This window comes from Panthera tigris, chromosome A2, assembly GCF_018350195.1.
Source record: "Panthera tigris isolate Pti1 chromosome A2, P.tigris_Pti1_mat1.1, whole genome shotgun sequence".
Classification (NCBI taxonomy): domain Eukaryota; kingdom Metazoa; phylum Chordata; class Mammalia; order Carnivora; family Felidae; genus Panthera; species Panthera tigris.
In genome coordinates, this window is record NC_056661.1 from 2,905,736 (window position 1) to 2,929,723 (window position 23,988).

General features: G+C 58.3%; 1 protein-coding gene across 10 annotated transcripts in view; it reads right to left on the bottom strand.

Moving 5' to 3' along the window:
• ZFR2 (zinc finger RNA binding protein 2) overlaps positions 1–23,988 on the bottom strand; it is a 52,997-nt gene that overhangs the window by 23,465 nt on the left and 5,544 nt on the right. For 9 of the 10 annotated variants that reach the window (XR_006214575.1, XM_042977742.1, XM_042977746.1 and 6 more), the window contains exons 1-9: positions 10,664–11,654; positions 9,578–9,692; positions 8,911–9,135; positions 8,568–8,818; positions 6,251–6,433; positions 3,999–4,233; positions 2,739–2,890; positions 1,673–1,792; positions 73–212 (exon numbers count right to left, since the gene is read on the bottom strand). Coding sequence is in view for 9 of the 10 variants with exons in the window: in XM_042977742.1 (XP_042833676.1) it covers positions 73–212; positions 1,673–1,792; positions 2,739–2,890; positions 3,999–4,233; positions 6,251–6,433; positions 8,568–8,818; positions 8,911–9,135; positions 9,578–9,692; positions 10,664–10,894 (1,652 nt within the window). In the remaining variant the exon portion in view is untranslated. Of the gene's footprint in view, positions 1–72; positions 213–1,672; positions 1,793–2,738; positions 2,891–3,998; positions 4,234–6,250; positions 6,434–8,567; positions 8,819–8,910; positions 9,136–9,577; positions 9,693–10,663; positions 11,655–23,988 lie in introns of those variants that run through there. The other variant, XM_042977744.1, reaches the window with a different exon arrangement.

The following is a 23,988-nucleotide window of genomic DNA, read 5'->3' on the forward strand; positions in this document are numbered from 1 at the left end:
CACCCGGGCCTGGGGCCTGAAAGGGAGCAGAGGGTGTGCGGGAAGGTGAGGCAGCCGGCGGGGCCCGCGCACCTCATCTCGGCGTGCCAGCGCCGCATCCCCTCCAGCCGCTTCCTGCTCAGCTGCCTCTGCCGCCTCAGCCTCTCCTCCAGCAGCTTCCGAGCTCGGGGGCTGGGCGCCACTGCGATCGGAAGGTCAGGGTCCACTTTTTTCTGGAAAGGGCAAGAAGGGCTGTGAGACGGGAGACCTTCCTTTAGACGAGGGCCCGGAGCCCAGGGAGCCCACACGGCCTTCTGTGGCCCGACTCGACGCCGCCCAGGTGTGGCCACAAGAGCCCACGCTGCCCAGGGAAGAAGGAAATCGGCAGCACCGCGAGACCCCACGGCCGACCGCTGACCAGTCGCCGCAGAGCCAGCCCAAGATGTTTATTTCTAATCGAGGCCGCTCGGGGGAAGCGGCATCTGTGTGGAATTCAGCAATCCGCGTTTTCCAAAGTAGCTCAGATTCCCTCCTGGACTCCGTGTTGAGCGTTTACTTCCATCATCCAGAAAGCGCAGCACCGTCTAAGCAGCGTGGGGTGGGAAGAGCCCGCGTGTCCACTGACGGAGGAGCAGGCACACACGGCGTGTCCACCGTGCACGGGAGCGAGGCGCCCACCCCCGCTGCCCCGCGGACGGACCCCGAACACGCGACGCTCAGGGAGGGAGCCGGACGCGAGAGGCCCCGCGGGGTGTGAGTCCGAGTGTGTGAAACGTCCAGAACAGGCTCATCCACGGACGGGAAGGGGGCTCGTGGGGGAAACTGTGGGGGCAACTGCTAATAGGGGCGGGCTTCATTTGGGGGTGACGGAGTGTTCTGGAATTACAGAAAGGCGATGGCCACAGCTCTGTGCAGACGCAGCAGCAAGAGCCACGAACCCGTGTGCTCACGTGGGTAAAGTGTGCAGCGTGCGGATGACGTCTCAATAAAGCTGCTAAAGAACGGGGAATAGCCACAAGCCGCTTTTTACGTGGGCTGTGCACAGACACGCGCAGGGCCGTGTGCACGCGTGACAAGGCCCGGTGCCCTGCACACCTGAGAGAGGGAGACAGCCGGTAGCCCCTCTGGGTGAGCCCACAGGGCTGAGGGACCCAAGAGCCCCCCCACCTTGTGTGGGGAGCGGACCCCCTAACAAGGACCCTGCTGGCGCCGGAAGGCCCTCGGCACCCGCCACCCAGACCCCTTGACCCCTTGGAGGCCGGGCTCCCCGAAGATGTGGCTCCAGCCTGGACAGGCCGACGCCCCCGTGGCAGTAGCAGCCCCTCGGCCGTGACCTCCCGGCCCCCAGGTACCCGCTCAGCCCCGAGCCCCGTCTCAGCTGCACACCAGCTCGGGCTCCCGGCAGAGGCCGGAAGAGAACCCGGCCGGGGCTGGGGACAGGAGGCGGCCTGTGTGAGCCTGTTCTGCGTGCTCCAGGACGCCCTGCAGCATCACTCAGGCACGGTTTTCCCACCACACGTTCCGCAGCAAGAGACCACGCGCTACGAGCAAACGCAGTTCTGGGTTTTCCTCCCGGCAGCGGGAAACGCCAGGTCTGGATGCCGCTCGAGGGGCCGGGGTGGGGGGGGGGGGCTCAGCCTCAGGGGACAAAGGGAGGATGCGGACCCGGCAGGTCCTCCCCAGCCCCTCGCACCTTGTACTGGAGCCGGTGCCGCCGTCCCCTCACGTGCAAGTCCCTGGCGGTGCCGTCGTTGAAACTGCAGTCACACAGCCGGCAGTGGAACCGGATCACCTTGCCCTCGTGGTTACACACCTGTGACACAGAGCTCAGCTGAGTTAGGGCTGCCCCGCAGCGGGTCTGGTCTCCGGGCAGGGTCGCCTCCCGTCACCTCCAGGGCGCCGGGCCCTCCTGGGGGTGCCCAGGCCCGCGCGCTGGCTTCCGGCCTGCCAAGTGGGTTTCAGGGTAGCCGGCCTTTCACCAACACGCCCGCCAGTGCCCCGGGCCACCTGTGCCACTGTCCCGCGCCCCTCCTCCTCCCACTGCCCCACCCCCACCCCAGGCAACAGTACCCACGCCCAGGCCGGTCCCCGCAGGGCTCTGGCCTCCGCCCTATAGTGATTTCCACCCATCACAGGCCCCTTCTGTGTCTCCTCAGGCTTTTCAGCACCTTACTATCTCCTAACTGCCCAACCACAGGGCCTCCCGTGGCAGCAATCTATCTGGGTGGTTATTTCTCCAGACAAAACAGAAGATGCTGAGTTGGTCAAACAAAAACATCACCCTGAGGACAGAAGAAACGCTAATGCTTTCAGCCACGAGGAGGAGGAGGAGGAGGAGGAGGAGGAGGAGAGGCTGGGACTACGGAAGCGGCCGCCGGGGAGGCGGCTTCCAAATCTGGTTCTAGAAGGCTGCTGGAGGCAGGCCTTGCAGGGCCACTGCCGGGGCTCTGGGTGGTGCACACCGGCTGCCTAAGCCCGAGAATCGCGTGCCTGCGGGGAGAAGCTCGGCAGGACACAGATCCCCCTTTCTGCCTTCCTCCCAGCGGGAAAAGGCTCAGGAAGTGCTGGTCTGTCTCAGGATCTGAAGCCCAGGGCCCGGGCCTTCCCGCGGGCTTCTCCCGTGGACAACTGTGTACACCTCAGGTGGAGAACGGGGCGAGGTCTTGAAGTCTGGGCCCTGCCCAGATCCTCTGCCATGGCCCAGTGACAGGGCGGGGCGCACACCGATGGCCCCATCACGACGGCTGCCTGGCAGTTACCTCCTCCACGTAGCCTGGGCCCACGGGCTGCACATCACACCTTCCAGAAGCTTCTGCAGAGCCTCCTCCGGTGGGCGGTTCCCTAGACCCATCTGATACGAGGTGTGTCCCTTCGGGGAGTCTGCTGCCCTCTGCCTGCGGCTCGGGGGGCCCTGGAAGGGAGGACTGTGCTGCTTACAGCCCGCTCCGGCCGGAGACCACGGCTGGCTTCCAGTCCGCCAGTGTGGAGGGTGGACAACATGCAAACCGAGGTCTCCTGCTGCCCAGTCACCCGCACCCCCAGCCCCCGTGACGTCAGTCAGTCAGATCCAGGTCCCGAAAGACCCTTCTGGGCCAGCCTGGGCCGCAGCTGAGAGAACAAGGCCCACGCAGGGTTTGGCGGAAATCCGAACGCATCCACAGAGAGCCCTGTCGCCGCCCCCCCCCCCCCCCCCCCCCCCCCCCGCCCAGAGGAGCCCCCAGCCGCTCCAACTCTGCATCCCTCAGGTGACGGAGGACAGAGTTCCAGGTGGACTGGGGACACGGTCAGCCCAGCCCCCCGTGGGGCAAATTCACCGGGCCTCACGGGGGAGACCCATCTGTCAGCCATGCTGCTTCATGGTTTCACCTTCAATAGCACGCGGTTACTCAAAACACGGTGCTGCTGAGGCTCAAAGTAAGGTAAGTCCTCCCCCTGCTTCCCGGGTGCAGCAGGACGGGGGGCGCAGAGCCTGTCGGCCGGACCTGGGTCTGAATCGCATCTGCACCGCGTGTGAGGTGGCCGGGGCCTCGCCTCACCTTTGTTTTTCCCTCTGCAAACTGGGATCGTGACAAAAGCTACTTTTGAGAGTCGTGGAGGGTAAATCAGGCGGTGCCGTTAAGCAGTCGGTGGAGCGAGGGCGTCACGCACAATCCTAGCTACCCGCCCTGCTGGTGCCACCTGGCTGCCTCCACTGCCCAGGCCACGGCGGGTGCGCCCCCACCCAGGGGAGGCGGGCTGCAGGTGGAGTGGCAAGGAGCCCCCCTTAACTTCCCGGGACCCACCTCACTCATCAGAGCCCGCTTTGTTCGCCACGAGCACCGGGGTGTGAGAGGCGCTACCACGGTGCGGCCGGAAGGTGCCTGCCTCTCCCCATCCCCGCCCTCCATCCAGAGGCTCGACCCTCCAGAGTGGGGATGGCGGGCACGCACGCACGCAAGTTAAATGGACAAGCGCTTCCTTGAAATCCCAGCGTGAGGAGTCAGGGCGTGGGTGGCTGGCTGTGACGCACAGACACGTACCCGGGCGCGAGGCCTTCAAAGCCGCCGGTCTCCTGGCCGGCCCTGGCTTGCTCGGGGCATGCGCGCTGGGGCGGGCGGGGGCTGCGGGCTTGGCAGAGGCTGTGGAGGGACTCTCCGCGGTGAGGGGGGCCGGCCCGCTGGCGCCCGCGGCCGTGGCCGTGGCCGAGCTGGAGTTCCCCGGCACGGGTTCTATGGGGGGGATGGGCTTCCCCAGCTTGCTGTGCAGCTTGAAGACCTGGAACAGACCCAGGTCCCCCGTCAGGCCTTCTCCGGGCCTCCTCGGCCTTCCCGAAGAGACGGGAAGAACACCGAGGGGGTGTGCGGGGCTGGGAGCCTACGGACGGGAGGGCGCCGCCCCCACCGCAGCCCCCAGTGACACACCCGGGCTCTCCAGCCCCACTCCTTCTAGAAGCTCCCTCCTGCTTCCAGGCCCTACCAGTCCTGCGCAGGCAGGACCTAGAACACGTCGACACCCTGTGCCGCCTACACCCACCCCCCTCCAAATGGCACTGGCTCAGGCCGAAAGGGCCATTTTCTGCAACCCCAGCGCCAGCCCCGGGCCCGGCCCGGACGGGACACAGTGTGTGTGGCGAGATGTGTGGCCAGAGGCCACTGCTAAGATGTCCACGGACACACTCCACCTTCTGCAGGGACGTGTGGACACATCCACGGACACAGATGCACCCGGGATCCGGTCACACCCCATCCTCGGCATCCCCCGGCCCCCGTCAAACGTACTTACTGGGAGGACTGACGCCAACTGCCTCTCCCTCCGTCAACTGCCGTGTTCGCCCCGGGTCTGACGCTCACAGCTCAGACCCGCCCCCGCCCAGAGCTGGCTGCGGGCTCTCCCGGACCCGCAGGACAGCCCACCCTTCCGGGGCCCCGGTTCTCCCGCCCGCACCCCTGCACGGCCAGGCCCGGGCATCCCCTCCCCCCCTTCCTCCACCCGCTTGCTTCCCCTCCTCCACGGGTCGCTCTCTCCTTTGAGGGGTTTGTGGGCTCCCTCACGCCCTTGAGAGCCTGCCCCGGCCGCGCTGGAGACAAGGCTCTTGAGGAGTGCAGGGGAGAAGACGGGTCCCGCGGTGGGGGGCGGGAGGAGGGCCAGCCGTGAGGGAGGGCACCTGGAGGAGGTTCCCTCCTAACCCTCCTGCTCAGTAACTACGCGGCCTGAAGCTGGTTCCCCAGGAACGTCCCCTCCCGCCCTCGCCACACGCCCCCCGTGACCGGAGTCACCTTGCAGGTTACCACCACCACCTGGGAAGGGGGCTGCTTTTCCAGAAGCTCGCTGTGCAGCACGGGAAGAGCAGACCCCCGGGGGAGAGGCAGGTGTGTCCCGACCTTCCCTCAGGTGGGGATCCCATCAAGTCTCTCCATAAAAGGACATACTATGTGCATTCTGAAGGCCGCACAAAAATGCTGATGTTAAAATAGGAATATGGGGCACCTGGGTGGCTCTATCGGTTAAGTGTCCAACTTTGGCTCAGGTCAAGATCTCAGGGTTTGTGAGTTCGAGCCCACATCTGCTGACAGCACAGAGCCTGCTTTGGACCCTCTGTCTCTCTCTCTGCTCTTCCCCTTCTCTCTCTCTCTCAAAAGTAAAATACAAAAAACCATAAAATAAATAAAATAGGAATACATATCAAAAGCACTGATGTTAAATAATTTCATACCACTTAAAACATTGCTATTAAAATTGACATTAAAAGTTAGCATTTTAGGGGCACCTCTGTGGCTCAGTCAGCTAAGCGTCCACCCTCGGCTCAGGTCATGATCTCACAGCTCGTGAGTGTGAGCCCCGCGTCGGGCCCTGTGCTGACAGCTCGGAGCCTGGAGCCTGCTTGGGATTCTGTGTCTCCATCTCTCTCTGCCCCCCACCCCCCACTCGCTCGCTCTCTCTCTCTCTCTCTCTCTCCAAAATAAATAAACATGAAAAAAAACTTTTTTTAAACTTAGTGTTTGCATATTAGTTTAATTTGACCCATTTATCTTTAAAAAGCAGAACTTCAAATGGAACACGTAGTTGATGCCCTCAACACACAAATGCTTATTTCCATAAACACGTAAACACACCTACAGCCCAGAAGGTTCCCTCTGGGGTCCGGGTACGAGGCCCGGGCACCGCTCCATATGCTGTCGTCCCACAGGCGGGGGGACTTTAACAGCAGGGAGCTGTCTGGCTCCTGAGGAAAAGCTCCTTGCCTTTGGCGGCCGCCCCCTCCAGCCACCGGGCTGTCACCTGGGATTCCTACCTTCTGGTGCTTGGCCCCCCGGATGTGAGCGGCGTAGGCGTCTGCCCCAGTGCAGGACACGGCGCACAGGCCACAGCGCAGCTGTGTCTGCGCCCTGCTCGGGCTGCCGTCAGGCCGGGTGCCCATCTTCTGAGCCGCCTGTTTCTTCCTGTGCTTCTGCCCTTCTAGGTGCTCGACGTAGGTCTGCAGGCAGAGAGGGAGAGCGGCCTGAGGGGGCGTGTGTGCGGTTGACTGGCGGGGGAGGCGGGGGCCTGTGGCCCCCTCCCCGTCCACCGGCCACCAAGCCACTTTATTAAACCCCGTCAACAGGCTCAGAAGCTCAGGCTGAAAAACGTCAGGTTTCTTTTTCTTTCTCTTATCTGAAAATCAATAAGCAAGTGTCCTTGAAGAAACACACACGTGGTTTCAGAGGCTTCTCCGAAGGAAAACTCTGGCTGTTCAGAATCTGACCTCGGAAACCACTCAAGGACACACACGACCGCAACAGCAAGGGCCCGTTTCCTCGTTGGAGCGCGGCTACGAGGGGTCCACGCGAGGGAGGCTGCCAGGACTCACAGGCCCGAGCCCAAAGGATCTGGCGGCGTCTGGCAAGTGACCGGACTCCTCCCTGGGAATCCTGAGGACGAGGCCGGCCACAGCGAACACCCCCAGAGTGGGCCCGCTAAAGCAACGCGCTCTGACCATGCCAAGGGTCAGCATGCCCTGCAGGGAAGAGATCTCGGGGAAACCCACACGGGCTGGTTTGGGGGCAGGTGGGAAGCGGGGACAGGAGCAGGAGGGGACACTCTCCTGAACACAGGAAACCTGTGAGCATTTACCCAAGCAACAGCAGGTGCGCGCGCGCGCGCGCACACACACACACACACACACACACACACACACACACACACACACACACAAGGTGAAAGCCTTGGGGCAGAGAAGAGTCTAGAAGGACAGAGCCCACTCCGGCCTGCGATCCCCACGCACCACCCTAGTTAAGCCCCGCGGCTGCCCACAACCCGGGTCTGACCTCTAGCTCCATCGCCACAGCAAGTGCGAGTTCCTGGGTGCCCGGCCCCCCCCCGAGCCCCTGGCCTTCCCCTGACACGGGGAGGCGGTGATGCTGCAGTGGAAGGACAGAACGGCCGGCAGAACACGCTGCAGAGCTCCGAGCTCAAAGCGACAGGACACGTTTGCAGTGGCCGTGCGGCTACCGGACTCCTCGCCGTAAACGCGTGCGTCGTGTGTGAAGAGAGACAGGGAGACAAAGCAGGGAGGAGTGCTGGGAGAGGTCCCTGTGCCCCTGGCTGCACGGTCACCTGGGCCGCCCCAGGGGGAGAGGCTACGGAGACAGACGCCCGGAGGACAGGCACCAGTACTGCCCGGGGCCGCGGGAGGCCAGCCGACGGAGCTCCACGCACCAGGTGATAGAGTGGCGGGTGGGGGTGGGGAAGGGCCAACTCAGGACCCCGACGTGGCTGCGGAGGCGGGAGCCGGCCCAGGTGACAAGGTCACACTGAGCAAAATGCACGCACACGTGCAGGTGAGGACAAGCACAAAGAGAGTGCCGTGGGGGCGCCCGGGGGGGCCCGGCTGGTTCAGCGTCCGACTCTTGATTTCGGCTCAGGTCACGATCTCACGGTTCTGGAGTTCGAGCCCCACGTCGGGCTCCGTGCTGACAGCGTGGAGCCTGCTTGGGATTCTCCCCACTAGTCTCTCATGAACTCTCTCTCTCTCTCTCCCTGTCTCCCTCTCGTTCCTGCACGCGTGCACACACGCTCTCTCAAAATAAACGTAAAAATAAATAAATAAAAAGAAGACAGAATTAGCGCATTGCTCTCTGTCAAGATGGAACCCCAGCATCTGGTGACCTTTCCAGAGCGCCAGCTGGGTTATCTGTGAGCAGGGCCGGGGGGCATCCCTCTCAGACAACAGCACACACACACGCACACACAAGACACACGCACACGCACACAGAGCACACACACCCTTGCTCCCGCCCACCAGGCACCCTGCTTCAGGTGCACCTTTGCTCGAGCAGCCCTGTGACGAAGGTGCACCCCACCCCCAGGCCTCTCGGAACTGCCCCTGCCGCACCCGTGGCTGCTCGCAGGAGGGGGTGCTGCCCGCCTCTGCCCGTGCTCCCGCCGCCAGCGGTCAGCGCTGCGCCTGCCCTCGTGTCCTCCACGAGCGCGCCGGAAAGGCAGTTCTGATGCGCCCGTGTCACCGCCAGTTCCGGAACAGGACACCCCTGACGTGTGGCTACCCGAGGAGGCAGGATGGTCCCCAGGAAGGTCCCCAGGGCCTGCTCGGCGGGGGGTGGAGGGCAGCTGACCTGGGGGCCGGCACAGCTGATCTTGCAGACGTCACAGTAGTGAAGCAGGGGCTGCCTGGGGCCACCCTTGGGCTTCGGGGGCTTTCCGGCCAGGCTGCCGGCAGAACCGGCCCTGGGGCTGTTCCCCGGGCCGCCCCACAGGGAGCCCGTGGGCTCTGGGAGTTGGGGGGGCAGCCGGGGGGGCGGCGGTGAGAGGCGGTGAGGACCGGTTGCCCAGCGCTCGGCCAGGTCACAGCTCGGGTGGCTCGGTCCTAGGAAGCAGAGAGAAAACCCAGACGGGGCGCCGGGTTGGCTGTGGCATCTCTTCAGGAATGGCCTGTGCACACACGGAAATGCACCCTACCTGCGTCCAGGGCAGACATGGGGCTGTAGGAGGTCGGGGTGTAGGAAGGCAGGGTGGAGACGGAGGCCGCGGGCAGAGCGCTGGCGGCCGGCAGGCGGGTGCCGTTCTCCGTGCAGCTCAGGGCCAGGGTGCTGACTGGCTGTCCTGCGTTAGCGGTGGCCGCCTGCTGCAGGGGCTGCGCTGGGCCGTACCCACCGCCGGGCCAGACATGCGTTCCTTTAGTCCCTGAGGGCAAACAAAACCTCTCTGCAAAGCCACCCCTCTGCCCCCAACCTCCCCCCTCCCAGCAGTGGGAATCCCGGCCCCCCGTGGCCGTGGCAACGGGCCTCTCCCGCTGCCTAGAACCAGCATGGTCCCAGGTGCTACTGGCCTCGAACTTCCTGGAAGTCTCAGCTGCGGCTGGAGGCCAGGGCCCCGGCCTCTCCCACCCCTCAAGTCCAAGTCCTCAGCAGAACCCCCCTCCTTCCAGATCTCCTTCCAGTTCCGTCTCTCTGCCTCTCTTTCCTTCTCTCCCTCTCTCTCCTACACGGGCCCGGCCCTAGTTGAGGCTTCGGCGCATATTTGAGAAGGCAGCCCTGACAGTCACACGACCCCTGGACCTCCTACGAATTGGGCTCCGCGGCGGCTGCTCCCACAGTGAAGCCGGCGGCCCCTCACAGAGGCCCACCTGGCTGGCACGGCACGGCCGAGGCCGGGAGCCGAGGCTGGCTGGCAGCGCGCAGGGGATCCTGTTTGTTCTCGTAGCTGCCGGCATCCGTCGCTGGTTCGCGGCTGTAACCGTCCTGCGAGGGGGTTACCCCAGAGAGACACGGGGCAGGGAGAGGGCCCCTCAGGGCAGGGGCAAGGCGTGCCCTCGCCGGCCCCACACGCGGCTCACGTTCACAATTCCTGAGCTCCGACTCGGACAGGCCGGTTCAGGAGCTGGGGACGCAGCGACCAGCGAGCTGGACGTGGCCGCTCTCGTGGAAATGTTGACGTCTGAGGGCAGAAGCGCTGTGGGCAATGCCCAGCCTGAAACCGCTCGCACGGGAGCAGCGCAGGGAGGGTGGTACGTGAGGACGTGGGGACAGGGTTCCCCGCAGGGTCAGGACACAGAGGCCCCCACGTGGAGCCAGCTGGTGGGCTTGCAGAAGACGGAGGCGGTCAGAGCAGGGGACTAGGGGCTGGGGTGACAGCTGGGGCCAGGGACTCAGGGAGGGTCTGGGTGACGTGCAAAGGAGCCTTCGGGTCGTCACGTGGAACGGGACCACAGGCAGGTGAGCGTGAAAGCAGGGGTCAGGAGTGGGCCCTGGGGACAGGCAGGAGCTCGGGGGACGGGCTGCGGGGAGAAGCCCCAGAGGCCTTGGGGAAGCAAAGGCAAGGGACAGAGGAAGAGGGCGGGGCCGAACAGAGCGAGCTCTGCCAGCGGGGCGGCCCGTGGTGCCGTTTGCTGGTGTTAGAGGGGACGAAGCGGTGGGCGGCAGAGGCCCGGGGGTCTGGACCACGTCCGGCACGGGACGTGCTGGAAGTTCCGAGCGGCTGGATCTCCAGGCCCAGAGAAGGGGTCGGGAAGATGGCAGCAGCAGCGCCAGAAGTGCCAGATGAGCTCACGCTCGTCCCCTGCTCCCGGTCACAGGCAGGGACAGGAGCGCGGGGAAGGGACGTCTGTGCGCCCGACCGTCTGCTAGTGCGGGCCACCCGCTGCACGCTCCCACTCGACGCTACCCGCGGCTTCAAAGGTGAGGTGCCAGTGAGAGAAAGGCCGGGCTGGTACCTGGTAGGAGGGAGCGGCGCTGGGCGCTGGGGCAGGCTCCGGGGGCCAGCTGGGGCAGGGCTGGTACCCGCCATACCCCGCCACGCCGACAGGCCCGGGGGGCCGGGCGGCCGCGGGAAACGTCGGGGTCGCAGCAGGTCCCGGGGCGAGGCTGGCTCCGGTGGCGGGGAGGGGAAAAGCCATCGGAGGCTGGGCGCTGGAACCACAGATAAACACAGGAGCCGGCTGCATCACGAAGTTCTGCGAACGCCTTCGTGGAAGCTCGTAAGTTCCGTCGGACCCTGAACGTCGGCTGCTCGGGATGCCGACAGTAATTCTGCACTTTCTCTACCTACTAGCCTTTGTTAAGACCTTGCTAAGAGAGCAGGCTTGGTTTTAAGCACTTTTCACGAATTAACACAACGTCATTAACACCTCTGTGCGTTGGGGACCCTCCTTGCCCCCGTTTTACAGGTGAGGAAAACCGAGGCACTGTAAGTGACAAAGTCAGGGCCTGAGCCCACTGGTTGACTTCTCGGCTCATCTGTGCAGGCAGCAAGCTTTATCTGGACATCGACATTCTTCTGAGAAAGCTAGACTTGAACGGTATTTTGTAACCAAGGAGCCGATGGACCCCCCAATTACTGAGATACAGAAAATCAGTTAACATGAAACTTAAAACTCTTACTCACGAGAACGAGTTTCACTGCCGGCTTGCTCTGCAGGACGCACAGCACTGAGGCCTTTGTCCACACCACCTCCCTCTCCCCTTACTGCCATTGAGAAGGCGCCACTGTGACCATCTGTCCCGTTTCTGAATGAGGAACCTCTGAGGACACAGGTCAAGTGCTTGATCCAGACCCAGATCTCTGTGACCCAAGCGCCCCCACTCTGCTAAATATCATCCTCAAAGGTAACAGTCCGTTTGTCTGAGAGGAGCAGCATCAGAGGTTTTAGCCAACACCCGTATGGATCACAGAAAAAGTTGCCGCAAAGCCAGCCGGGGATGAGGCAAGGCGCATGTGTGTGTGCATGTGTGTGTGCTCCAGGGCAGGGGGTCCCAAGGACAAAGGCACCGCGGCCAGCACTGCTCGAGCCCCTGGTACTTCCGCACACATTCTGGACCAAAGCCAGGCATGCGGTGACGGCTCCTGTCCCTCTAAGTGGCTTGCTGCCCAGCTGGGACGACACACGGAGCGCCCTCCAGGCCGAGCAGAATGCTGAGCGTCAACCACGCAGAGTAAAGTGCAAAGGTTCCTCGCGGGAGCTGGGGGCCAGCGGAGCCTGGTGCGTCACCCCCACCAGGCACCCGCCCTCTCCTCACTGGCATCCTGGCAGCCAGAGGGGTCCTCTCACAGCGCACCCCCCCCCCCCGCATCCCCTCCTGTCAGCTGTCACCTCCTCCGACGAGCCCTCCCCGAGTCAGTCTAGGACAGGGGCAGTACTCTGTCCCCTCGCCCTGCTGGGGTTTTCTTCCCAGTGCCACCCGATCGTCTCCGTCCCTCCCCCGCAGGAACAGCAGCATGTCCCGAGGTCTCTCCCAGCACAGCAACAGCATCGAACACATAGCAGGTGCTCAGTAAATACAGACGCGGAGCGTGAGCTTACAGGCATCCCCCGGGGCACGTGTGCGGGAAACAGGCAGGTGGGGGCGGCCCCTGTGGCTCCCACCTACGGCACGCTTCTAGATTCGATCGGAGGCAGTGTCCTGGACCCTCCGGTGCCCCGCGGGCCACTCCCAAGCGCAACGCCACTGTCCAAACAACTCGGAATCCGCAGCTCTACAGCAAAAGTAAAACCCAGCTGGAAGCCAACCCTCCAAGGTAACCACTTGTTTTCGTCGCTCCCGGGAAAGCAGCAGCACCCTACCCATTAGGAGGAACAGTTCGGCTCAAGTCAGCCACTTGTGAGATTTTTGCTTCTCGGCCTACCGTTTTACAGACTTTCTTGGTCCAAAAGCAGATCAAGTGGATGCCTGACCGGCTCTCTGAATCCCCTCGGTGCCGAGACTTCTTTATCACAAAACGTTTCAAACAAAGAACACGGTGCACACCACTGAGGTGTAATAAGCGTTGCTATTTTGCCACATTTGCTTCCAAGTTTCTTTCAACAGCGAGAACTCAATCCCCTCCATCAGATCCCCTTCCCTCCCTGCCGCGACCGGCCATGAGCTTTGTGCTTTTGCCACATTCGAATTGAGTCTTCATACAGCACTGTCGCTATTCAATGTGATGCTGTGTGTAAAGCTACGTCCTCATTACTCATCTGACCCTGCGACCTGCCTCCCCCCCCCCCAACCCCCCCCCAGGCCGTCTGGAAGGAACCCGGATGGAGACAAACACCTGTGCTTCCTTCATTCGCAACTGTTAGGTCCCCTACTGCCCTTCTACTTGGGCTAGATGGCCCCTGACCCGGCCCCACATCTTAGAGCTGCCACTGTCCAACACACCAGCATTGGCCACACGTGGCCCCGACGCACTTACAACACGGCTCAGGTGACGGAGGAATGGAATTCAAATGTAGTTTAATTTTTTTAAATTTTCTTAATGTTTACTTATTTTTGAGAGACAGAGAGAGAGACACACAGAGTGTGAACAGGGGAGGGGCAGAGAGAGAAGGAGACACAGAATCCGAAGCAGGCTCCAGGCTCCGAGCTGTCGGCACAGAGCCCGACGCGGGGCTCGAACTCTGAGCCGAAGTCGGACGCTTAACTGAACGAGCCACCCAGGCACCCCAAATGTAGTTTAATTTTAACTAATTTGGGTTTTGAGAGCCACACGTGGCTAGTGGCTACCATGGTGGAAGGCACAGATACGGAACATCTCCTTCATCACGGAAACTCTGATGGGGCAACGCTGCATTAGAAGGCCCCACCTAGGGGCGCCTGGGGGGCTCAGTCAGTTGAGTGTTCAATTTTAGCTCAGATATGATCTTGCGGCTCATGGGTTCGAGCCCCACGTCGGGCTCTGTGCTGATAGCATGGAGCCTGTTTGGGATTCTCTGTCTCACTCTCTCCACCCCTCCTCTGCTTGCACTCTTTCTCAAAAATAAATAGACACTAAAAAAAATGTTTAAAAAAAGAAGGTCCCACACATCACAAACGCACACACCTTTACTAAGCACACAGGCATCTCTGTCCCCACCTGCTTTAGTGACTAACCCGGTTCAGGCCCTGGGGAGACCGTTCTCCCCACCTCTTGCTCTATGACATGAAAGGAAAATATGGCCTACACACACACACAACAGAGTATGATCCAGTCTCCGAAAGGAAGGACGTCCTGCCACCTGCCACCATGTGGACAGACCGTGAGGACGCTGCGCACAGTGACAGAAGCCAGACACAGAGGACATGTCCTGTATGACCCCACTCACGGGAAGTTCCTAGAGGAGTCCTGTCCACAGAGACAGACAGTAGACGGTGGGAGCCCCTGGGGTGGGGGGCAGCAGGGGTCAGGGAGAGTCAGCGCTTCGTGGGAACAGAGTCCCGGTTTGGGGAGATGGAAAGTTCTGGAGCCGGCTGGTGGGGGTGGCTGCACGACAGTGTGTGTGTGCCTGACGCCTCTGAGCTGTGCACTCAGAGATGGTGAGCTTTATGTTGTATTTATCTCGCTACGACAGTAAGAAAAAACAAAGTCATGAGCACTAGCAGTCATTCCCCATCTCGACCCACATGTTTTCCTAACGTTAACAAAACATTTTTAATATTTTAAGAAACTTTTTAGAAACACACGAGAAATTACGTTGCTTTCTCCACGTTTTACACTCACTCAGCATCTTTGGTGAAAATGCACCTGTTTTGAACCCTTGGGCTTTACCCACGTCTCCTGGTTAGAGCCTTACCTCAGCCTTTCTCCATTGGGGTTCCAGCAGAAATGAAGGCCTCGCGCCCCCGGGCACCCGTGTGGGTAAGAATGCACACCGCTCTGAGGATCCGTCCCTGCGGGGACTCAGGCTCTGGACGCCGCCCCGTCATGTGCTCTGCAGTCCAGAGGCAGAAGCCTGACGGGAAAGGGGCCGTGTTCCTTTGCCACGGCTGCCGTTACGCACAGTGGCTCAAACACCAGGTATTCATTTTCCCACAATTTTACGGGCTGGAGGTCCAAGACGAAGGAGTTGGCAGGCTTGGTTCCTTCCGAGGTATCTCTCCCGAGCGTGCAGACACCGTCTTTTCCCCCGTCCTCACACGGTCGTCCCTCCGTGGGTGTCTGTGTCCTCGCCTCCTCTTACGAGGACAGGAGTCAGACAGGATCAGGGCCCACGTTTGCGACCGCATTTTGACCGAATCACCCCTTTAAGGACCCTCATCTCCAAATACAGTCACATCTGAGTGGGATCTTGGGGTTTAGGACTTCAAGAGATAAATTTTAGGGGGACACAAGTCAGCCCATCCATGACAGCTGCTTCAGGGCATTTCTGTAACAAAACTCGAAAGGACATGAAAATCTTGATTACTGCCAACATCATTCATGCTGAAACTGGGGCACCTAAGAGAAATATTTTACAGAATATAGACTCATTTCTGAATTAGTATGTCTTCATCTTATTTAAGACATCCAGGCAGCACTAGCCCATCAACAGCATGCCGGCATGCGCAAGAAATAAACTCAGTCATCTCTGCTGTTCTGCCAGCCACAAAACCCTTAGCCTCTTTGTTGTTGTTGTTGTTGCTAGAAAGGTATGTTTGTCAGGGTAGGTAGGATAAACATACCGTATGTAACTTTTTGCCAGCTTGGTTTGTAACGTTGCAATATTGAGACATCTGGCGAGCAGGCTTCCGTTCACGCTTTCCTCCCAGGGCCTCCCGAACTTCAAGGCTGATTACCTACTCGTCTGAGTACATCACAGCTCACCTGCCTATCTTCCCGTTGGTAGATATTTACATTACGTGTTAGGTACGTATCGCTGAGTCAAAAATTATCCCGTGATGTGGTTTCAAACAGTAATATCTGTCTTCACGGTGTCTGTGGGCCAGGAATTCGGGACTGGCGTGGCTGGGCACCGGCTCACCGACCTTAGGAGGTTGCCAACTAGACGCTGGCCGGGACGGCATCACTGAAGGCTTGACCGGGGCGGCGGGCTGTGTGTCTGGAATGTTCCCTCACGCGGTTGGCAGTTCAGTGCTGGCTGTTCGCGAGAGGCCTTGATCCTCCCGTGTGGGCCTCCCTGGCACTGTGTTCTTACGACGTGGCTACTGGCTCCTGCCAGAGAGAAAACCGAGACGCCGGGGCGGGGGGGGGCGCCAGGCCGAAACTGGACTTGTCGTGGCCCAGCCCCAGAAGTCGATCACACGGCCGAACGTGCCACACTCCGCTGGGGAGAAGTGAATCACCGCATCTAAGCCATACTCCGGGGCAGAGGGTCAGGCCCTGACTTTTGACGGGAGGGGCATCAGAGAGTTCACGGGCATCTCTTTAAACCACCAAACATGATTTCCAACGTCTCTGTGCTAAAGCAATGCTGCAAGGTATGTTCCACGGACCTTCTCCACGTGTCTTCTTGTGCCGGCTTCCTGTCCAGCCCGGGGCCCCCACCACCTGCCCCCAAGCCCAGCCTACAGAATGGGGCCAGGATGGCTGCCCTAGACCCACCCGTGTCCTTGCTTAACCGTAATGACTTCGTTAGAGGCCCTACCTCCAAATACACTCGCATGGGGGGCTGGGCTTCATAGGAGTTGGGCGGGGGGGGGGGGGGCACAGTTCAGCCTATAGCACCACCTGAGCATCCTAAAACAGGACAAATCTTGTGGTGAGATTTTCTTGGTGACTCCTAATTGGTTACTGCATAAAACCCAGATTCTGCCTCACATCTGAGAGCCCTGAGCTCACCGTCCAGCCTCCTGTCACCCCACACATCCTCTGTCCCTCAGGACACAGGACAGTTTTCCTGTCAGCCCCTGTGCGCCTCTCCCATTTCGTTGTCCACACCCGGCCCTTCTCTCGGCCTGGTGGGCTGCATCCAAGCCCCACCCACCCAAATCCCAGTCACCCTTCCCTGCAAAGGCCTCTTCTGGCCTTGGGAGAGGCCGGGGTGGGGGGGGCGGCAGGGGGGGTTCCCACTGATGGCCGGGCGGCTGGCACACCCACCCTTCCTCCTTCAGGGCTCTAACAAACACTTAAAGTGGGGCCGTGCAGAGCAGTCAAGGGTAGTAAATGTTTGGTGACAAAGACCAAAGTGCTGGCTGTGACCCAGAAAGGGAACACTAGGCCCGCCTTATCCTGAACAACCCACGACACCATGAGGACACTGTTGGTGTTCATGGTCTGCGAGGATGGAGTGCCACCTTGCCTGTATGTAGCTAAGCGAGCCCCACAAAGAAGTGGGAGCGTGGGGTGTCCCGTCGGACTCAGGGAGGGCACACGCATCTCACACCCACTCTCAGGAGAGACCCGGCAGAGCCCAGGCGGAGAGCTATAGGGAGAAAGGACAGGGTTTTAAGCAAGGTTTGACCAGGGACAGCCACATCTGCCCACTGCCTGCTTCTGTGTGGCCCACAGCAGAGTGGTTTTCCCGTTTTCAAATGGTTGGAGAAAGTGAAAGGAGTGGCGTCTCGTGACACGTGACAACTAGGTGAAATTCACATTTGAGTCAAAACCTGAAGTTCCGATGGCACACGGCCGCACCCACTGGTTCGCGTCCTGTCCTGCAGTGGCTAGAGACCAGTAGCTGCCACGGACACAGTGCAGCCTGGAACGGGGACTGACTCTTCGCGTCCCAGAATTTGGATGTGGAAACCCCTCCCCTCCGTGCGATAGCGTGAGAGGCAGGGCCTTCGGAGGATGAAGATTAGATGGCGTCATGAGGTTGGAGCCCTCGTGAGTGCCCTGGAGGCCCAGGGGAGACCGCTTCCCCGTCCCCACCTCCTCCGTGCAAGGGCCTTGCGTCCCCAGAGCCCAGCCCCGCTGGCTCCCTGGCCTCAGACGGCAGCCTCCACAAGCGGGGGATGTGTTCCCACTGCTTACAGGCGCCACCCCTCCCCGTCCATGGTACTTTGTTACAGCAGCCTGAACTCAGATACACGGAAAGCTGCAAGTATTTACTCTCTGGCCATGTACTCAAAAGCTTTGCCGCTTCCTGGCTTAAAACAGCAATTGCCTGGGGCATCGGGGTGGCTCAGTCGGAGAAGCGTAGGACTTCAGCTCGAGTCATGATCTCGTACCTTAGGAGTTCGAGCCCAGCATCGGGGCTCTGTGCTGACAGCTCAGGGCCTGGAGCCTGCTGCAGATTCTGGGTCTCCGCCTCGCTCTCTGCCTCTCCCCCCACTTGTGCTCTGTCTCTCTCTCTCTCTCTCTCTTTCAAAAATAAACATTCCAAAAAAATTTTTTTTTAAAACAGCAATCGCTTATTTCACTTGTGATTGCGTAGGCTGGGCCGCCTTGCATCTGAGGTCAGCGGCAAGCAGGCAGGCTACTTCTAGAGGGCGGCTGGCTGCCGGATGGACGCTGTGGCTCTCTCCACCTCCAGGGCCAGCCTTGCGTCCTTCATGCGGCAGCGTTCCCGAGGTGGCAGGGACCTGGGCAAAGGTTCAGAGGCCAAAGTCCAAGACCGAGGTGCTGGCAGATTCCACGTCTGGTGAGGGACGGTCTGCTGGTTCACACCACACACTGCCATCTTCCTACTGTGTCCTCACAGGGAGGGCGGGGCGAGGGCACTCATCCCATTCATGGGGGCTGCACCCTCATGACCTAACCCCTCCCCAGAGGCCCCACCTCCTAATACCATCACCCTGGGAAGTAGGTTTCCGTTCGGAATTTGGGGGGGGGGTGTCAACTACGGCTGTATCACTCCCACTGCTGTCTGTTAGCAAGACGAGGCACAAGGAAGCCCAGGTCCAAGGGCCAGGGAGCCCAACGTCATTTCTAGATGGGACGAGCTGCCAGGTCATGGCGGACAAGTGAGGACGTGAGAAGGAACGAAGGACAGGGACATTTTGGCAGCCAATCTGCCACACTTAGGAGACGAGTGAGCAGGAACACAGCTCACGGGAAAGAATCTCCACAGGCCCGGCCCGTAGGGAAGCCGAAATCCAGAGGAAGGGCCCTCCCCTGGGGTGATGCCACCCCTAGGGAAGGTGGAGTGATGCTGGGGACACCTGAGGTTGTCACGACCGGGGGTGCTCTTGGCACGAAGTGAGATGCCAGGGAGGTGCTCCACACCCCACAGTGCCCACCCCAGAGTGACCACCCCGATGTCAAAAGCGCTGCTGGTAAATTCAGACCCGCAAAAACGGGTGAGGACACCACAGCTTGGGGATTGGCGACTGGCCTAGCACTTGGGCAGAAAAGCAGCCAACGGGGCAGCAGAGACTTGCCTCTCCCACCCAGACCCTTGCCACGGGTCCAAAGGAAGAGCACCCCACACTCCTTCTCAGGCTCCCCTTCACGGAAGGCCTTCGGTCATCTCATCCTCTCCCAAGTTCTAACAGCTTTCTTTCTGGCTCTTTTTAAGAAGCCGGCGAAGCTGGGACTTCCTCCCCTGTGGTTCCTTGGAAATGGCATTGTGCCTGCGATCCCCTGGGCTTCACAGGCCCCAGTTAAGAGTCCCTGCTGGAACGGGTGCACCAAAAAGCAGTCGTCGGGGTGAAGTGGCAAATTTTACGTGGGCCTGTGTGATGTGGCATGTCCCCGTCTCGGGAATTATTTTTTTTTTTCTCTTTTTTCTGCCGTGTGTGTGTGGTATTTTTTTTAATTTATTATTTTTTTAATTTACATCCAAGTTAGTTAGCATATAGTACAACAATGATTTCAGGAGTAAATCCCTTAATGTCCCTTATCCATTTAACCCATCCCCCCTCCCATAACCCCTCCTGTTTGTTTTTCATATTTAAGAGTCTCTTATGTTTTGTCCCCTTCCCTGTTTTTATATTATTTTTGTTTCCCTTCCCTTATGTTCATCTGTTTTGTCTCTTAAAGTCCTCATATGAGTGAAGTCATGTGAATTCTGTCTTTCTCTGACTAATTTCACTTAGCATAATACCCTCCAGTTCCATCCACATGGTTGCAAATGGCAAGATTTCATTCTTTTGATTGCCGAGTAATACTCCATTTTGTGTATATATGTATATATGTGTGTGTATATGTATATATGTATATATATATATATACACACACATATACACACACCACATCTTCTTTATCCATTCATCCATTGATGGCCATTTGGGCTCTTTCCGTACTTTGGCTATTGTCGATAGTGCTGCTATAAACACGGGGGTGCATGTGTCCCTTCGAAACAGCACACCTGTATCCCTTGGATAAATGCCTAGTAGTGCAACGGCTGGGTCGTAGGGTAGTTCCATTTTTAATTATTTGAGGAACCTCCATACTGTTTTCCAGAGTGGCCGCACCAGCTTGCATTCCCACCAGCAGTGCAAAAGGGTTCCTCTCTCTCCACATCCTCACCAACATCTGTTGTTACCTGAGTTGTTACTGTTGGCCATTCTGACAGATGTGAGGGGGTATCTCATGGTGGTTTTGATTTGTATTTCCCTGATGATGAGTGATGTTGAGCATTTTTTCAGGTGTCGGTTGGCCATCTGGATGTCTTCTTTGGAGAAGCGTCTATTCATGTCTTTCGCCAATTTCTTCACTGGATTATTTGGGTTTTTTTGGGTGTTGAGTTTGATAAGTTCTTTATAGATCTTGGATACCAACACTTTATCTGACGTGTCGTTTGCAAATATCTTTTCCCATTCCGTCAGTCGCCTTTTAGTTTTGCTGATTGTTTCCTTCGCTGTGCAGAAACTTTTTACTTTGATGAGGTCCCAGTAGTTCATTTTTGCTTTGGTTTCCCTTGCCTCCGGAGACGTGTTGAGTAAGAAGTTGCTGCGGCCAAAGTCGAAGAGATTTTTGCCTGCTTTCTCCCTGAGGATTTTGATGGCTTCCTGTCCTACGCTTAGGTCTTTCATCCATGTTGAGTTTATTTTTGTGTCTGGTGTGAGAAAGTGGTCCAGTTTCATTCTTCTGCCTGTCGCTGTCCAGTGTTCCCAGCACCACTTGCTGAAGAGACTGTCTTTGTTCCATTGGATATTCTTTCCTGCTTTGTCAAAGATGAGTTGGCCATACGTTTGTGGGCCCGTCTTGTGAACCGTACCAAGTTCTTTTTGCCATGGCATGGACCTCTCTGCGTCCTCACTCAGGCACCTCCATAGACTAAAATCCTACAAGCACAAATGAGACATTCCCTTCAAGCAAGATGGCAGAGAAGAGAGGCTGAGGCTTCTGCATGAGGACTGGGTTGGAGTCAGAGAGGTTTCAAGATTAGGAACTAGGAGGAGAGCCACAGCCCAGGGGGACGGGCATGGCACCAGAGCCAGACCACCCAACTTCCAGTCCCGGCTCTGCTCACTGGGGCCTGGAGCAAGTCACTTACTCTCTCCTACCCTTGGTTTACTAGCCTGTAAAATGGGAACACGCACCTCTCGAGATGGCGGGACAATTAAATAGGAGCTCATGTGCTATAGCACCTGGCACAGTCAGGGGCATAAAATGCATTCTGGGGTTGCCAGATCGGATTTTAACAAGACTAGAAATCAGGATTTTTGCAAAGTCTCCCAATTTTTATTTATTTCTATTTTTTTAAGTTTTTATTTATTTAAGAAATCTCTACACCCAATGTGGGGCTCAAGCTCATGACCAGATCAAAAGTCACATGTTTCTCTGACTGAGCCAGCCAGGTGCCCCAAAGTCTCCCAATTTTTAAATACAACCAGGGCACCTGGCTGGCTCAGTCAGTTAAATGGCTGACTCTTGATTTTGGCTCAGGTCATGATCTCCCAGTTTGTGAGTTTGAGCCCCACACCGGGTTCCGCGCTGTTTGGGATTGTCTTTTGCCCCTTCCCCGCTCATGCTCGCTCGCTCGCTCTCTCTCTCTGTCAATAAATAAACCTAAAAAAAAAATAAAAAGAATGAACGCTAGCAACCAATTCAAAGAAAGCAAGCAACGGGTCCACCGCTCGGGTGGAAGAAAGCAGGCGTGAGAACAAACATCGTGCGCAGGCTGCCGCTTTTCAACCCCCGGTAGAGACCAAGGGTTGGGAGTGGTGGTTGAGGAACAGGGATGAGAAGCCACAAATCTGCTCTTGGTGAAGCCTCCCCTTAAGCCAGGACAATAAACTCTGTGCCGCTTCAGCTGGACGTCACCCGTCGTTCGAAGGGAGGGCGTGTCACCGCACTACACGGCCGAGGGCCACTGTCCCCACCACGAGGACGCCCTAACAAGGGCCTGGTTGGTGCCATCTGCCCAGGAGGGAGAAGAGCGGAGGCTGGAAGCTGGGGGGCGAAGCGCTGGGCACCTGCTGGCACAGGAGAAGCAGTAAGTCCCGGCTGGCACCCTCGTCTGGGTCCTATCTCCTCGTGGTTTTTTGGTCTGTTTGTTTTGGGGAGTCGGGATTTTTTTGAGGAGATCATCCAGATGAGATTTTAGAAGGCAAGGCTGGCCAGACTCGCTGATACCATTTTGCCCAGTCACCTAACGGAAGGGGACACCGAGGGCTGGAGATGTAAGGGATTTGTCTGAGGCCAGGTTCCCTGAGCCAGGGCTCTCTCCTGTGGGACACGCTCTTGCTTGCTCCTGAAAGGCCAACCGTAAAAGACACACGGGACCTGGAGCGCAGACCTCGCTTCAGATTCAGAAGGGTGATCTGAGGAACCTACAGCAGGTAGCGAAGGGTCGTTCCGAGGTTGCTGTAAGGGTGATCTGTTACACACGACTTTCAATGGGTCATACTCAGTGGGAACACACACACACACACACACACACACAACCAGAAACATGCAGAATCTGAGGGAAAAAATCAAGTGGAATAAAAGATTTTCCTGCAGTCACAGTGCTGAGAACCTTCGCTCAGTACCCTCCTTTTAAATCCTCCCAGAACATAAGGTCTTTACCTATTTGTCGCCCCCCTCCTACCACTCCCCCAAGTGGCAAAAACTAAGCCCGACTGAGATTACATCCGAGGGCCAAGCAGCTGGAACTCTCAACGTCAAAGATCTCCCATCCTGTAGTGCCACGGAGAGAAAACTGGGCTCCGGCACCCTGACCTGGGTGCAGTTTTCCACGTGCATCTGTGACTTCTCGCGGGGTTGGATAACATTCAGAGTTAGACGGTGCGTCGTGAACTCCGACACCCAACGCTCGCTGATATGGTCGTGAAAGACATTCATCAGGAAGGACATTTCCAAGTCTGTTTTACTGTCGGTAAGATCACACTCAATTACTTTACGCGTACACACATACGTGAACAGGGATGAGTTCATTTGGCACTTCAGTTCATGAGGTTTTTACATTCAAAACATGTAACACATTGTATACGTTCATACCCATAACAATTCTGATTTTTTAAGATTTTGTATCTTCTTAATTTTTTAAAAGTTTACTTAAGTAACTTCCACACCCAACATGGGGCTTGAACTCAAGACCCAGAGATTAAGAGTTGCATGCTCTACTGAATGAGCCTGCCAGGCGCCCCACGATTCTGATTTTTTAGCAGATTTTTTTTTTTTTTTAATTATGAAAGCCTTATGCGCCTTCTCGATGTGAAATGTCCGTTTCAGATCCAGATACCCCGGAAAACATCTCAACGTCCTGGAAAGGGATTTCATAAGCTAAATCCTTGGGCTCTTGAGAAGATGAGAGGATTTCATTCCCCAACCCCCAACTTCTTTAAACTGTGGTCAAGAGTCTCCAGCTCCAAATCAGGGCCAGCGTGGCTCCTCAAGGCAGGGCCACTGGGCTGCTCAACGTTCCTGAGGCAGGGACTCCAGAGACCGGTGACAGGAGCTTCCCCAGCCTCCAGGGTGAGCTGGATTCTGTGCCCGGCAGTGCAGCTCCCAGAATTCTCTTCCATCCCTTCTGCAAAGGAACATAGTCCCCACATGGAGGGTGGCTATGTGGTTAGCTCTTCAGTCAGGTGCTCAAGAACGCCGTCTTGACGATACTCTGCTGGGTCCTCCCAGAAGCAGTGCAAGTGAAACAAAGTCCAACCAGGGTTCAGGTGGCCACACCATTCTACTGCTGGGAGCCATGATGATGAGAGGCCAATGTCTGGGGACTGGCGAGGGGTCATCTGTGGCTCCAGCCTTCTCTTGCTGTGGAAGAACCTGCACGCCCACGTCTACACTGGTCTGACACACGCACCTCGTGTCAACAGGGGGAGGCAGGACTAGACAGCCAATCTGACGTTCTCCTGAGCCAAGTACAACAGACATCCACCTACCAACCCTGGATTCAAGCAATGTCTCAATGACATTTACATTGAGAAGAAGCCACTGGCTTCTCAAAAACATTCACTGCGAGGCTCTTGGATGTTATGGCTCATTTTGCTTCCAGAGAGCAAAACTCATCGAGGA